Source organism: Terrapene carolina, unplaced genomic scaffold (assembly GCF_002925995.2).
Source record: "Terrapene carolina triunguis isolate 2854851 unplaced genomic scaffold, T_m_triunguis-2.0 Scaffold612, whole genome shotgun sequence".
NCBI classification, from domain to species: domain Eukaryota; kingdom Metazoa; phylum Chordata; order Testudines; family Emydidae; genus Terrapene; species Terrapene triunguis.
In genome coordinates, this window is record NW_020664963.1 from 1,751,329 (window position 1) to 1,764,165 (window position 12,837).

A 12,837-nucleotide genomic window follows, 5' to 3' on the forward strand; every position below is an offset into this window, starting at 1 on the left:
AAGACAAAGACCGGAGGAGGAGCAACGGGCGGGGCAAGGACCAGGCAGCTGAAAGCAAGTCAGTCTCGGCTGGCTTGGGTCGCAGGGGGAGACCAAGGAGTGAGGCTGCTGACTCCCAATGAAATCAATGGATGTCAGGAGCCTCAACAGGAGCCAAACTCCTTGTCAGCCTTTAGCTCTAGGGGCCTTTAGGTGCCTAAGCCCCTTTGTAAACCTAGCCCCTGGGGCTGGCCCATGGGAGTTGGACACCTCATTCCCTTAGGTCTCTTGGAATAGCTCAGCCCCTCCAAATAGCAAAACAGGACACAGCTATTCCTCTCTCCTGACCGGGGATGTGGTGTTGATATCACAAGGTGGCAGACCCCCTTGGTCCTGTCTTAGGCGCATGGTTGGCTTGTGCTAAGCCCTTTGTGCTGGGGAGAGCTCCCCGCGCTATGGGCCTGAATGGACACAAACAGGGTCAGCGTCCGTTCCAAGGTCTGTTTGTTTTACGGGGCCACTGGCCCAGTGCACTGATGTTACCGGCACTGGTTGCATTGCACAATGCTGCCCATTCCGCAGTGTTAGCTGAGCCCGGGAGTCCCTTCCACCCCCCACCCCCCCCCCGACTCCCCACGGACTCTATATAACAGGCACCTACTGGGGGTACAGCATCAGCGACACTCTGCAGACAGCTCGTCTATTTCCCAAGGGGACAGGAGCTGAGGAACCAGGACTTTGGCCAGGAGGAGACCGCGCCACGGTTAGTTCCTGAGCTGATCTGAATCTTCAGGCCGGAGATCCCACAGGTATAGACAGAGGAGATGGCTCAGTTAATTGGCTGCGGGAGGGCAGAATGTCGGGTGGTGAGGGCAGGCGCAATTAGGTGTCAGAGCACTTGGATCCTCTACCCAGCTGTAGGAAGGGGAAGGATCTATGGGTTAGAATAGTGGGGGGCTGGGAGTTGGGATTTGTGGGTTTTCTCCTTAGCTCTGGGATGAGAAGGGAGTCCAGTGAATTAGAACAGTGAGGCTTCAACTCGGGGTTCCTGGGGTCTAGCCCCAGCTCTGGGAGGAGAAAACAATCAATCAAATAATCAGAGGCAAGGAGGGGGGAGTCTGGGAGTCAAGACACCTGGGTTCTATCCCCAGCTCTGGAATAGGAGTGGGGTCTAGTGGTTAGAGCAGCCCCCCACACACACTCCAGGGGATTAGTTTTTGGAGTGGAATCCATTTTAATCAGGACTCCTGGGTTCTATCCCCAGGTCTGGGATGGGAGTATGGTCTAGTGGGTTAGAGCGGGGTGGGTTGAGACTCAGGACTCCTGCCTGTAGGAAAGAATATGTCACCTAGAGATGGGAGTAGAGGGCTCAGCAGACCCCACTGTGGTTCCTCTGAGCACTGGAGCAGGACTTTCCACCAGTTTAGATCTTACCTGTGAGCTGCAGAATTTCAAAACACAAAGCAGGTGAGAGGGGCTGGGTCAGTTCATGCAGAGAGGGGGGCTCAGAGCTCAGGCTGTCTGCTCATTTTAAAGTGTCTCTTTAAAGGGGGAATAAAGAGACTGGGTTGAGAGGACATAATCGCCACAGGGCGACATTCAGCGTCCCATGCTGTGCAAAGCTGGGCTGACCGTCTGACCAGCAGTACCTGGGTCCCCTGTGGGATACTTAGAATCCACTGATGCCAAGCACATGAGCTGCTACTGCTGGAGGACTGTGGCTGAGGTCTGCAAAGGGGCCTAAGGGAGTTAGGGGATCTCTTGTGGGATTAGGACATCTAACTCTGGAAGGCTCCTTTCAAAATCCCAGCTCAGGTCCCCCATCTGGCAGACTCATAAACCTCTGGGGATCAGCTATGAGAGAGATGGAAGCACAAGCTGGGTGGGGGTTACAAAGCAGTTCTGAGTGGGGGATCTCTCTGGAGATTAGTTTTGGGGTGGGATCCACTGTCTAACCCAAGGGGAAATTTGAGACCAGTCCTTGCCTTGATGCATCCCTTCCTCACCCATTTCCTCAAGAAGCCCAGTAGAGCTGGGGTGTTCACATTCTGAACCACCCTCGGTGAATTGCCTCCCACCAGAACCATTCCTAGATTTTAAAGCCAGAAGAGGCCATTCAATTCTCTAACCTGACCTCCTGTATATCACAGGCCAGAAAATTTCACCCAGTTACCCCAGCACTGAGCCCAATCACTTGTGTTTGGCTAAAGCACCTTCCACAAAGCTGTCTAGTCTGGATTGGAGCCAGCCAGAGATGGAAAAGGTGGAGTTTGTTCCCCTTGGTCATTTGTTCCAATGATTCCCCATCCTCACCGTTAAAATCTGGGACCTTTTTTCTAAGATCAATTTGTCTGGCTTTCAGCCCTAGGTTCTTTCTCTGCCATTCTCTGCTAGATTGAACAGACACTGAGTGTCTGGTGATTTCTCCCCCGGAAGGTCCTTATACACTGTCATCACCTCTCAGTCTGCTGTTAGATACATTAACAGATCGAGCTCTTTAAATCTCTCACTCTCGGGCATTTTCTTTAGCCCTTAAATCATTGTTGTGTCTCTTTTCTGCTCCTCCTCCCATTTTTCAACATTCTTTCCAGAAGGTGGACCCCAGAACTGGATGCCGTATTCACAGTACACCAGTATCGGTCCCACCAACACGGTATACAAATCACCTCCCTGCTCCTACAGTCTAAAATGTGGCTAGGGTGAAACAACCACAGAAGGAAAGGAAAGCGAAAGAGAGGGCTTCAAATCAATCTTTCCTCTATTTACCTGCCAAGTGAAGATATCAAGGGTCATTGTTTCCCTAGAAAGAGCTGAGAACAAAAATAATTGTGTCAACAGCAGAGCTTTCTGATCTCTGCTTGGCTAACAGAGTCAAGGACTCCTGCTTTGTATAAAATAAAACAAACAAGCCACGTCTCCTTTTCAATCCGAAGTCTAGACTCCAGGTGTATTAGATTAGGAGATTGCAAAATGCCCTGATACCGTGGGGATGGGCGAGGCATTCAAGGACTAAGGTGAGGCTGGAACTAAGGGTACGTCTACACTACCTGCCGGATCGGCGGGTAGTGATCGATCTATCGGGGATCAATTTATTGCGTCTAGTGTAGATGCGATAAATCGATCCCCGATCGCTCTGCCATCGACTCCTGTACTCCACCGTGGCAAGAGGCGGAAGCAGAGTCGACGGGGGAGTGTTGGCAGTCAACCCCGCGCAGTGAGGACACGAGGTAAGTCGACCTACGATACGCTGACTTCAGCTACGTTATTCTCGTAGCTGAAGTTGAGTATCTTAGGTCGATTCCCCCCTCCAGTGTAGCCCAGGCGTAAGAGCATCAGCCCCATTTCATAGAAGGGGAAAACAGAAGCACAGAGAGGTTAAGTGACACCATAAGTACCAGCAACATTTTTTTAGGGCCGTCAGAAACAGGAAGTCTGTCAGACAGGCAGTGGGGCCTCTAGACAACCAAGGTGCTAAAGGAGCACTCAAGGAAGACAAGGCCTTTGTGGAGAAGCTAAATGAATTATTTGCCTCCATCTGCACTGCAGAGGATGTGAGGGAGTTTCCCCACACCTGAGCTATTCGTTTGGGGTGACAAATCTGAAGTACCATCCCACATTGAGGTGTCAATAGAGGAGGTTTTAGATCAAACTGATAAATTAAACAGTGATCGGTCCCCAGGAGCAAATTGGATTCACCCAAGAGTTCTGAAGGAGCTCAGATATGAAATGGCTGAACTGCCAACTGCAGTATGTAACCTATCATTTTAATCAGCCTCTGGAGCAGATGACTAGAAGGTTGTGAATGTAATACTGATTGTTAATAAAGGCTCCAGGGGTGATCCTAGCAATTACATGCTGGTAAACCTAACTTCAGTACCAGGCAATTTGGCTGAAATTATAGTACAGAACAGAATTATCAGACACATAGATAAACACAATTTGTTGGGGAAGAGTCAACACAGGTTTTGTAAAGGGAAATCTACTAGATGGAAATCACCAATCTACTAGAATTCTGTGAGGGGGTCAAGCATGTGGACCAGGGTGATCCAATTGATATGATGTACACAGGTGGATCACTGCATAATTGCCCTGTTTTGTACACTCTACCTGAAGCTCTGGTACAGGCCATTGTCAGAGGCAAAATATTGGGCTAGATAGACCATGGTCTGACTCTGTACGGCCACTCTGAAGTTCTTATCTCTCAATGTGTCCTCAGGATCATCTGGCTGGTGCCATGGCTCTGAAAGTGACCCCCGTGCTGCTGCTGCTACTGGCTTCTGCACTGGTGCTGTTGGGAGCATCAGCCAGCCAGGAGCAGTATGAGCGGTTCCTCCTTCAGCACTTTGATGCAAAGCCAAAGGGTCGTGACGACCGCTACTGCAACAACTGCATGCGCTACATGATGAAGGAGGACAGGAGGAGGGACAGAAATCCTGGGCCAAAAGTCTGCAAGGAGACAAACACCTTTGTCCATGGGAACAGCGATGATATCAAAGCCATCTGCACTAGCCATGGAGGCAGGAACTATGTAACCAGAACTGGCCAGGCCATGCGCCAGAGCCTCAGACCATTCCAGGTCACCACCTGCACCTGGCATGGAGGGAAACCCCTCGACAACTGCCAGTACTGGGCGACCCGAGACTCAAGGATGATCATCGTTGCCTGCGATGAGCATGAGCACCCTGTGCATTTTGCTGAGAGCCAGATCTGACGGGGCGATGAGGAGGCGACTCCCGATTCCCTCGGATTCTGCTGCTGCCTCTTCTGGTGCAGGGATCTTGGGCTGAAATGTCCTCATCATACGCTGCTGTCCTGTAGTGCCCATTATACAGTATAGCCGCCCCTTCCCCACCCCACCCTCTGATGCCCCTAGTGCCTATTATACAGTATAGCCGCCCTTCCCCACCCTTCACCCTCTGCTGCCCCTAGTGCCTATTATACAGTATAGCCGCCCCTTCCCCACCCTCTGCTGCCCCTAGTGCCCATTATACAGTATAGCCGCCCTTCCCCACCCCACCCTCTGCTGCCCCCGTGCCTATTATACAGTATAGCCTCCCCTTCCCCACCCCCACCTTCTGCTGCCCCTAGTGCCCATTATACAGTATTACCACCCCTTGCCACAACCCCACCTTCTGCTGTCCCTATGTCATCTCCCCTCTCTGACAAATAGCAGCCGTCTCAAACAGTGTCCTTTCATTAAGAACTATCTGCCAGTTTCACCTTGCTGGTGTTGCGTATTCACTCTAAGAATGGATAATCCTCACATTCGTCATTTTAAGTGTTATATTCGTCATTATTCTCTTCATCATTTTTGAACATTTGTCTCCTACCTGCCATTCTCTGTGCTCCCTAAACGCAATAAAACCTGAAACCTGCAAAGCAATTACTGTGTCACTGTAACGGGGTCGGCACCTGCCTCTCGCTAGTGACCCCTGTCTCTGGCCAAGGGTGCCTGCAATCACTCAGTTCTTTTCAGCAGGGCACCACCCACCTCTCACGAGTGCCCCCTCTGGACGATGTATCTCTTGGCGGGTCTTTAGTGACTCAGTCCTCTGGCCAAACTGCCTACACTGCCCCTCCCTTCTGGGGTACACTGTCCAACCAGGCCTATCTCAAAACCTTCAGTAATGTCTTGTAGCCCTCCCCAGGCTCCAGCGTCTCTGTAGTCTTCCCCAGGCTCTGGTCCTTAGTCTGACCAACAGGGCCTCAGTACCCTTGTTGGCCAGCTTACATGTGAATATTCCTGCTCTGGGGTGGAACATCACCCCCAGGCCTTCCTCTCTGAGGGCTCTTCACCTGCCCTTTAGTCTTCTGACCCCAGCTCTCCAGCTGGGTCAGTCTCAGTTCAACCCCCTTCTGGAGGTAACAGTTCCACGAACAGTCCCTTCTCTGGGCCTGTCTGCACCCCCATGATGGGGTGGAGGGTGGAGACCCAGGCTCACCCAGTACGCCAGGTCCCAGCCCAGAGACTCTCTAAATAGCAGCCATGTGACACGTCCCTTTAACTAACTGTATATCCCTGGGGCACTTCCCTGTCTTAAGTCAGTCCTGGCAGCCAGCCAGAAGCTATTCCCTCATTTCCCCAATCCCTGCCAGCAACTATCTGCCTTAGCCCTTGCCAGCGGCGGCTCCAGGCACCAGCGCTCCAAGCGCGTGCCTGGGGCGGCAAGCCGCGGGGGGCGCCCTGCCGGTCCCTGCGAGGGTGGCAGTCAGGCAGCCTTCGGCGGCTTGCCTGCGGGAGGTCCGCCGGTCCCGTGGATTTGGCGGCAATTCAGCGGCGGGTACGCTGAAGCCGCGGGACCGGCGGACCTCCCACAGGCAAGCTGCCGAATCCGCGGGACTGGGGACCTCTCGCAGGCGTGCCGCCAAAGGCAGCCTGCCTGCCATGCTTGGGGCGGCAAAAAAGCTAGAGCCGCCCCTGGCCCTTGCAGCCACCCAGGATCACCACTTGCTTCCGTGGTCCCTGCTAGAAGACTGATGTATCCAGGCCCTTTAAGCTCCAGCAGCCAGCCAGGAACTCCTCTTGTTCCCCCAGTCCAGGGGTCTCAAAGTCCCAGCCTGCAGGCCAACTGCGGCCCAAGAACCTCCCCACTGCGGCCCACAGAGGAGAGACCGATGCAGCCATGCTGCTGGCTTTGTCTGTTGCAGGCGCTGCCCCCCACAGCTCCCATTGGCTAGGGGAGAGGGACAGAGATACCATCACTAGTCGCTGGGCAGAGTCAGCCATGGAGGCAGCATCATTAGTTGCCAGGCAGATTCAGCCATGGAGGCAGTGTCACTTTTTTCCACAATGAATATAAACAAGTCAAAATACCGAATGCAACTATCTGATGCACACCTTGCTGCAATCCTGAAGGTTTCAACTGCTCAGTCACTGAGGCCAAACATCAACAAACTGATAGAACTGAAGCATTGCCAGGTGTCTGGCTGTAACGATGCTGGCTTTGAGAGAGTCAATTCAGGACAAATTGCTTAAAGCAGGGCAGTTACAGCCCAAGGCTGGAGTTCCTTTACTATTAAGGCGCCAAACAGAGAGGACTTTGGTTTTACCCCACTGGCTAACCACAAGTCACACAAGCAATTCCCTTAGAAACTCCAGTTTCCCAGTATCACCACCAGTGCCATTCATTATGGGGACGAATGGTTATGAAAACCAATGCCCCAATAAAAGAAAAAAGATTCTCTCGATCCCAAAGGACCAAGCCTCAGACCCAGGTCAATATTCAAGTTAGATCTTACTCACAAATCACGCTGCTGCTAATCCTTCAGAATTTAAAATCTAAAGGTTTATTCATAAAAAGAAAGAAATATAGATGAGAGCTAGAATTGGTTAAATGGAATCAATTACATACAGTAATGGCAAAGTTCTTGGTTCAGGCTTGTAGCACTGATGGAATAAACTGCAGGTTCAAATCAAGTCTCTGGAGTACATCCACAGCTGGGATGGATCATTCAGTCCTTTGTTCAAAGCTTCAGTTTGTAGCAAAGTCCCTCCAGAAGTCAGAAGCAGGATTGAAGACAAGATGGAGAAGCTGCAGCAGCTTTTTATAGTCTCTTCTAGGTGTAAGAATACCTTTGGGTATGGCTACACTTGCAGCTGTACAGCGCTGTGAGTTAAACCTGTCTTTGTACAGCTGAGTAGAGAAAGTGCTGCAGTCTGTCCACACTGACAGCTGACAGCACACTGTCGTGGCCACATTTGCAGCGGCATTATGGGCAGCTATCCCAGCATGCAAGTGACTGCAACGTGCTTTTCAAAAGTGGGGGGTGGGGTGGAGTGTTACAGGGAGCGTGGGGGGAGAGAGAGTGGGTTTTTGGAGTGCTGAGAGTGTCAGCACGCTGCCTTGTAAGTTCCGACCCCCCTCCCTCCTCCACCCCTCTCTCACTCACTGAAAGCAAACAGCAGCTGTTTGTTTTTTTCTCATAGACCAGATAAGCAGCCACTCACCGAAACGGACCCCAACCTCCCTCCCCCCGCGCCGCCTCTCTCTTCAAGCAAACATTAGCTGTGGGCGTTCCAAAGGCAGCCCCCCTGCCTGTCTCTTCTCATTCAAAGCAAACAGTAGCTGTGTTTGTTTTTTTGATAAGCAGCTCCCGAAACGGAGTGTCGGGAGTTCACAACAAAACAAAGAGAGGAATCACAACAAAACAAAGAGAGGAAGCTTCAGTTAAAAGGATTATGAGGAGTTTCCGGAGGTCAATCACTGCATAATAAGGTTACTCCCCGTTTACACTGGAGCAGCAGCATCTCAGCCACTCCACAGCAGCTGTTAATCCTCTCAGGGAGGTGGAGTACCTGCAGCGCTGTAGCCACAGAGATACAGCGCTGTACGTGCCTTGCCAGTGTGGACGGGGAGTGAGGTACAGTGCTGTGGGCGGCTTTATTGCACTGTAACTCTCAAGTGTAGCCAAGGCCTTTGTTCTTACTGTGGAAAATTACAGCAAAATGAAGTTGGGAGTCACATGGGCAAGTCACATGTCCATGCATGACTCAGTTCTTTACAGGTGGCAGCCATTGCCCACATGGCATCTTGAATATCCCCAGGAAGACTTTTTATGTGGATTGGAGTCTCCCAAGGTCTGGGATGGGTGTGGTAGGACCCTGAGGCCTCCAGCAGGGGGCCTTTGGGCCTAGTCCACCCCAGCACAGTCACATTGGGGATAGCAAGGATGTAAGCCGCTGAACACTTTAAGAGTACTGGAAATGTGTTGTGGTTTTCCAATGAGATTCTCTGTGTTTTCAAGTCCCATCTCAACCTTTCACCCCCGTCTTGGGAACAGAACTCCGGTGTCATGACTTCCACCTCTGGCCCTGCTCTAATCCACTAGACCCCAGTCCCATAAAGAGTTTGCAATTAAACCTAGGAGTCCTGAATCTTCATCCGCCCTTTTTTAACCCCGTGGAAACCGCTCTCCTCCCAGGGTCAGTATAAGGGAGGCCATCCAGAGAACTGCCCACAAGGGGAGATCTTGCACCTGCCTATACTGGACCAGGCCAACAGCCATGATGGGTTCCCAAGCTAGACGGACCCAGGGTCTATTCTCTTGTGGCAACTCCAATTCTCTTGTGCTCATCTCCTTTGGCCATTAACCAACTGCAGTATATGTGAGCGATATACAGCTACTCCAAAAGATGGAGAGATACAACAACACAGACTCAGGTACCTCTTTGTGTGGTGGGCCATCCAAGGTAAGCCTGCACTCCAACCCCACACCCCAATTCCTTGCCCCAGCCTTGAGCCCCCCTCAACCTGGAGCCCCTTCCTGTACCCCAGACCCCTGGTCCCAGGCCAGAGCCCTGACCTCCTCCTGCACCCCAACCCCCTGCCCTAGCCCAGAGCCCCCTCCCACACCCTGAACCCCTCATTCCAAGCCCCACCCCGCAGCCCTCACCCCCGCACCCCAACCCTCTGCCCCAGCCCCGAGCCCCTCCCACACCCCAAACCCCTCATCCCCAGCTCCATTGGGTCGTGGACATCAACAATTTTCTTCAACTGGGTCTCCAGAAAAAACATTTGAAAACCACTGATCTAGCCTGACCTCCTGTATAAAACAGGCCAGAGAGCTGCCCTGGATTAATTCCTGTTTGAATTTAAGTAGATCGTCTAGAAAAACACCCAATCTTGATGTGAAGACAGCCAGTGATGGAGAATCCACCACGACCCTTGGTAAGTTGTTCCAAAACTAAATCATCCTCACTGGCAAAAATGTACCCCTTATTTCCTTCTCAATTTGTTTAGCTTCCTCTTCCAGCCATTGAATCATGTTATCTGCTAGACTGAAGAGTCTGGTATCAAATATTTATTCTCCATGTAGGTACTTACAGACTGTGCTCAAATCACCCCTTCTCTTTGTTCAGCTAAATAGATTGAGCTCCTTTGAGTCTCTCACTATACAGCATGTTATCTGGTCTTTAATCTTTCTCATGGCTCTTCTCTGAACCCTCTCCAAATTATCAACATTCTTCTTCAATTGTTGATGCCAGAACTGGACACGGCATTCCAGCAGCAGTAGCGCCAGTGCCCAATACAGAGGCCATTTAATCTCTCTTCTCTTGCTCGAGATTCCACTATTTATGCATCCCATGTTCACATTAACCCTTTCAGCTACAGCGTCACTCTGCAAGCTCCTGTTCAGGTAATTATCTACCATGACCCCCAGATCTTTTTCAAAGGCACTGCTTCCCAGGGTAGAGTCCCACATCCTATCAGTATAGCCCTCATGGTCTCTTCCTGGGTGTATGACTTCACATTTAGCCATATTGAAAACAGGTTGTTTGGACAGATAGATTTTTACAATTTGTTTTACAGTAGCACCTCAGAGTTACGGGAAAGGAGGTTGTTCATAACTCTAAATGTTCGTAATTCTGAACAAAATGTTATAGTTGTTCTTTCAAAAGTTTACAACTGAACATTGATTTAATACAGCTTTGAAAATTTACTATGCAGAAGAAAAATGTTGCTTTCCCTTTATTTATTTATTTATTTATTTTTGTAGTTTACACCTAACACAGTACTCTACTGTATTTGTCCTTTTTTTTGTCTTTGGTACTTCCTGATTGCGTACTTCCGGTTCCAAATGAAGTATTTTTGTTGTGATGTTCCCCTCTGGTGTTGTCTGGACTGGTGATCTGCTAGGTCACTCCAATCAGCCTTACCCTGCTCTGCTGTGAGAACCCCCACTCCTGGACTGTTCACACACAGCCTCTGGCATGTAAGCTGCTCCCAGCTACTTGCAAGCGAATGACACTAGCCAATATCTCCAGTCCCAGACACAATCCTAGGAACCTCCGTCTTGCAGTGTCCAGTTATACCCACTGGACGCTACAAGCTTATATGAGTTCATCAATTTAACAAAGAAATTGATATGTACCAGGCTTGTTCTCCCAAGGGGAGCCTCTGACACACTTCAAACCAAAAGCACTGCTTCAGGTAGAATAAAGAAACAGATTTATTAACTATAAAGATAGATTTTAAGTGTTTATAAGTCAAAGCATTACAAGTCAGATTTGGTCAAATGAAATAAAAGTAAAACACATTCTAAACTGATCTTAACACTTTCAATGTCCTTACAAACTTAGTATCAGGGGGTAGCCATGTAAGTCTGTATCCACAAAAACAATGAGGAGTCCAGTGGCACCTTAAAGACTAACAGATTTATTTGGGCATAAGCTTTCATGGGCAAAAAACCCACTTCTTCAGAGGCATGGAGTGAAAATTACAGATGCAGGCATTATTATACTGACACATGAAGAGAAGGGAGTTACCTTACAAGTGGAGAACCAGTGTTGACAGGGTTAATTCAATCGAGGTGGATGTGGTCAACTCCCAATAATTGATGATGAGATGTCAATACCAGGAGAGGGAAAGTTGCTTTTGTAGTGAGCCAGCCACTTCCAGTCCCTATTCAAGCCCAAATTAATGGTGTTAAATTTGCAAATGAATTGTAGCTCTGCAGTTTCTCTTTGAAGTCTGTTTTTGAAGTTTTTTTGTTCACAAGTATGGCTACTTTTAAATCAGTTATAGAATGTCCAATTCTCCTACTGGCTTTTGTATGTTACCATTCCTGATGTCTGATTTGTGTCCATAGAGACTGTCTGGTTTGGCCAATGTAAATGGCAGAGCGTCATTGCTGGCACATGATGCCATATATCACATTAGTAGATGTGCAGGTGAATGAGTCCCTGATGGTGTGGCTGATGTGGTTGGGTTCTCTGATGGTGTCGCTAGAGTAGATATGGGGACAGAACCTCTCCAGCACATCATCAACGATCTACAACCTATCCTGGAAAACGATCCCTCACTCTCACAGATCTTAGGAGACAGGCCAGTCCTCGCTTGCAGACAATCCCCCAACCTGAAGCAAATACTCACCAGCAACTACACACCACACAACAGAAACACTAACCCAGGAACCAATCCCTGTAACAAACCTCGTTGCCTACTCTGTCCCCAGAGGGGCAATTAATTGGCCAGATAATTAATGACATCTTCCTCTAAGTCTTCTGTTTCACACTCTGTCAGACAGGACACTGCTGCAGCCTTTGGTAGTTATTTGTGTTATCAGTAGATTAGATTAAAAACACATTTAGGGCCAGAATCTTTGCTTGGAGCTTGGCCAAATGTGAATATAAAATCACCTACGGGGTGACCCAGGGACCTTGCGATGCCAATTGGCAGAGGGCATATGGGTTACAGGAATCCCTGGGTCTGAGATTTACATTCTAGTTCACCTGAAAATGTCATGTAGGGGTCTGTAATAACAGCCTGCATCAGACTGGCCCTGTGAATCATTGCAAGCTGTATGCCTGGGGGAGATTTAAGGAGTTATGTATCTCTGATAAAAATTACGTTCTCTAGGTCTGTGAGTTAATACAGGCTCCCAAAGAGCAATCCACATTCTCCTGACAGACAGTGAGGAAGAGATGCGTCCCTCTCTCTCTGGCGGGTCACATGAACCCTGAGTCCTATACGTTCCATGGTGGGGATCCACCCACATGCCCGAGCCAAATGCTCACAAAGGACTGTGAAATCTTCAAAGAGAGGAAATTACCAGGAAGTGTTTACAGCACTCCTCGTTAGGGGTAAGACAACGAACTTTTGGAACTATGCCTAGGAAGGGCAGCAGACCCCACAGTTATTCCTGCAGGACAGCTGCCGGAGGGCTTGATTTTCTGAGATGGAGTCATGACCACCCTGGTTGAAACTGCTGGGGAAAGAACTTGGGGATAAGAACTTGTAGGCGGCAGGGGAATGCTTTATTTGTTGGGTTTCGTCTCTAGAAAGCACCTTATGATGTTGCCTTATACGTCACCCTTTGTGTCCAATATTCTGGCTCTCGTCACTTGAACCTCTGTTC

General features: G+C 49.6%; 1 protein-coding gene across 1 annotated transcript; it reads left to right on the forward strand.

The window, feature by feature from the left end:
• Positions 1–566: 566 nt before the first annotated feature.
• Positions 567–4,870, forward strand: LOC112116152 (angiogenin-2-like). The gene is made up of 2 exons (XM_024213482.3): positions 567–788; positions 4,196–4,870. The coding sequence occupies exon 2, from the start codon at positions 4,214–4,216 to the stop codon at positions 4,688–4,690; it is 477 nt and encodes a 158-aa protein (XP_024069250.1). The 5' UTR covers positions 567–788; positions 4,196–4,213; the 3' UTR covers positions 4,691–4,870.
• The last annotated feature ends 7,967 nt before the right edge of the window (positions 4,871–12,837 follow it).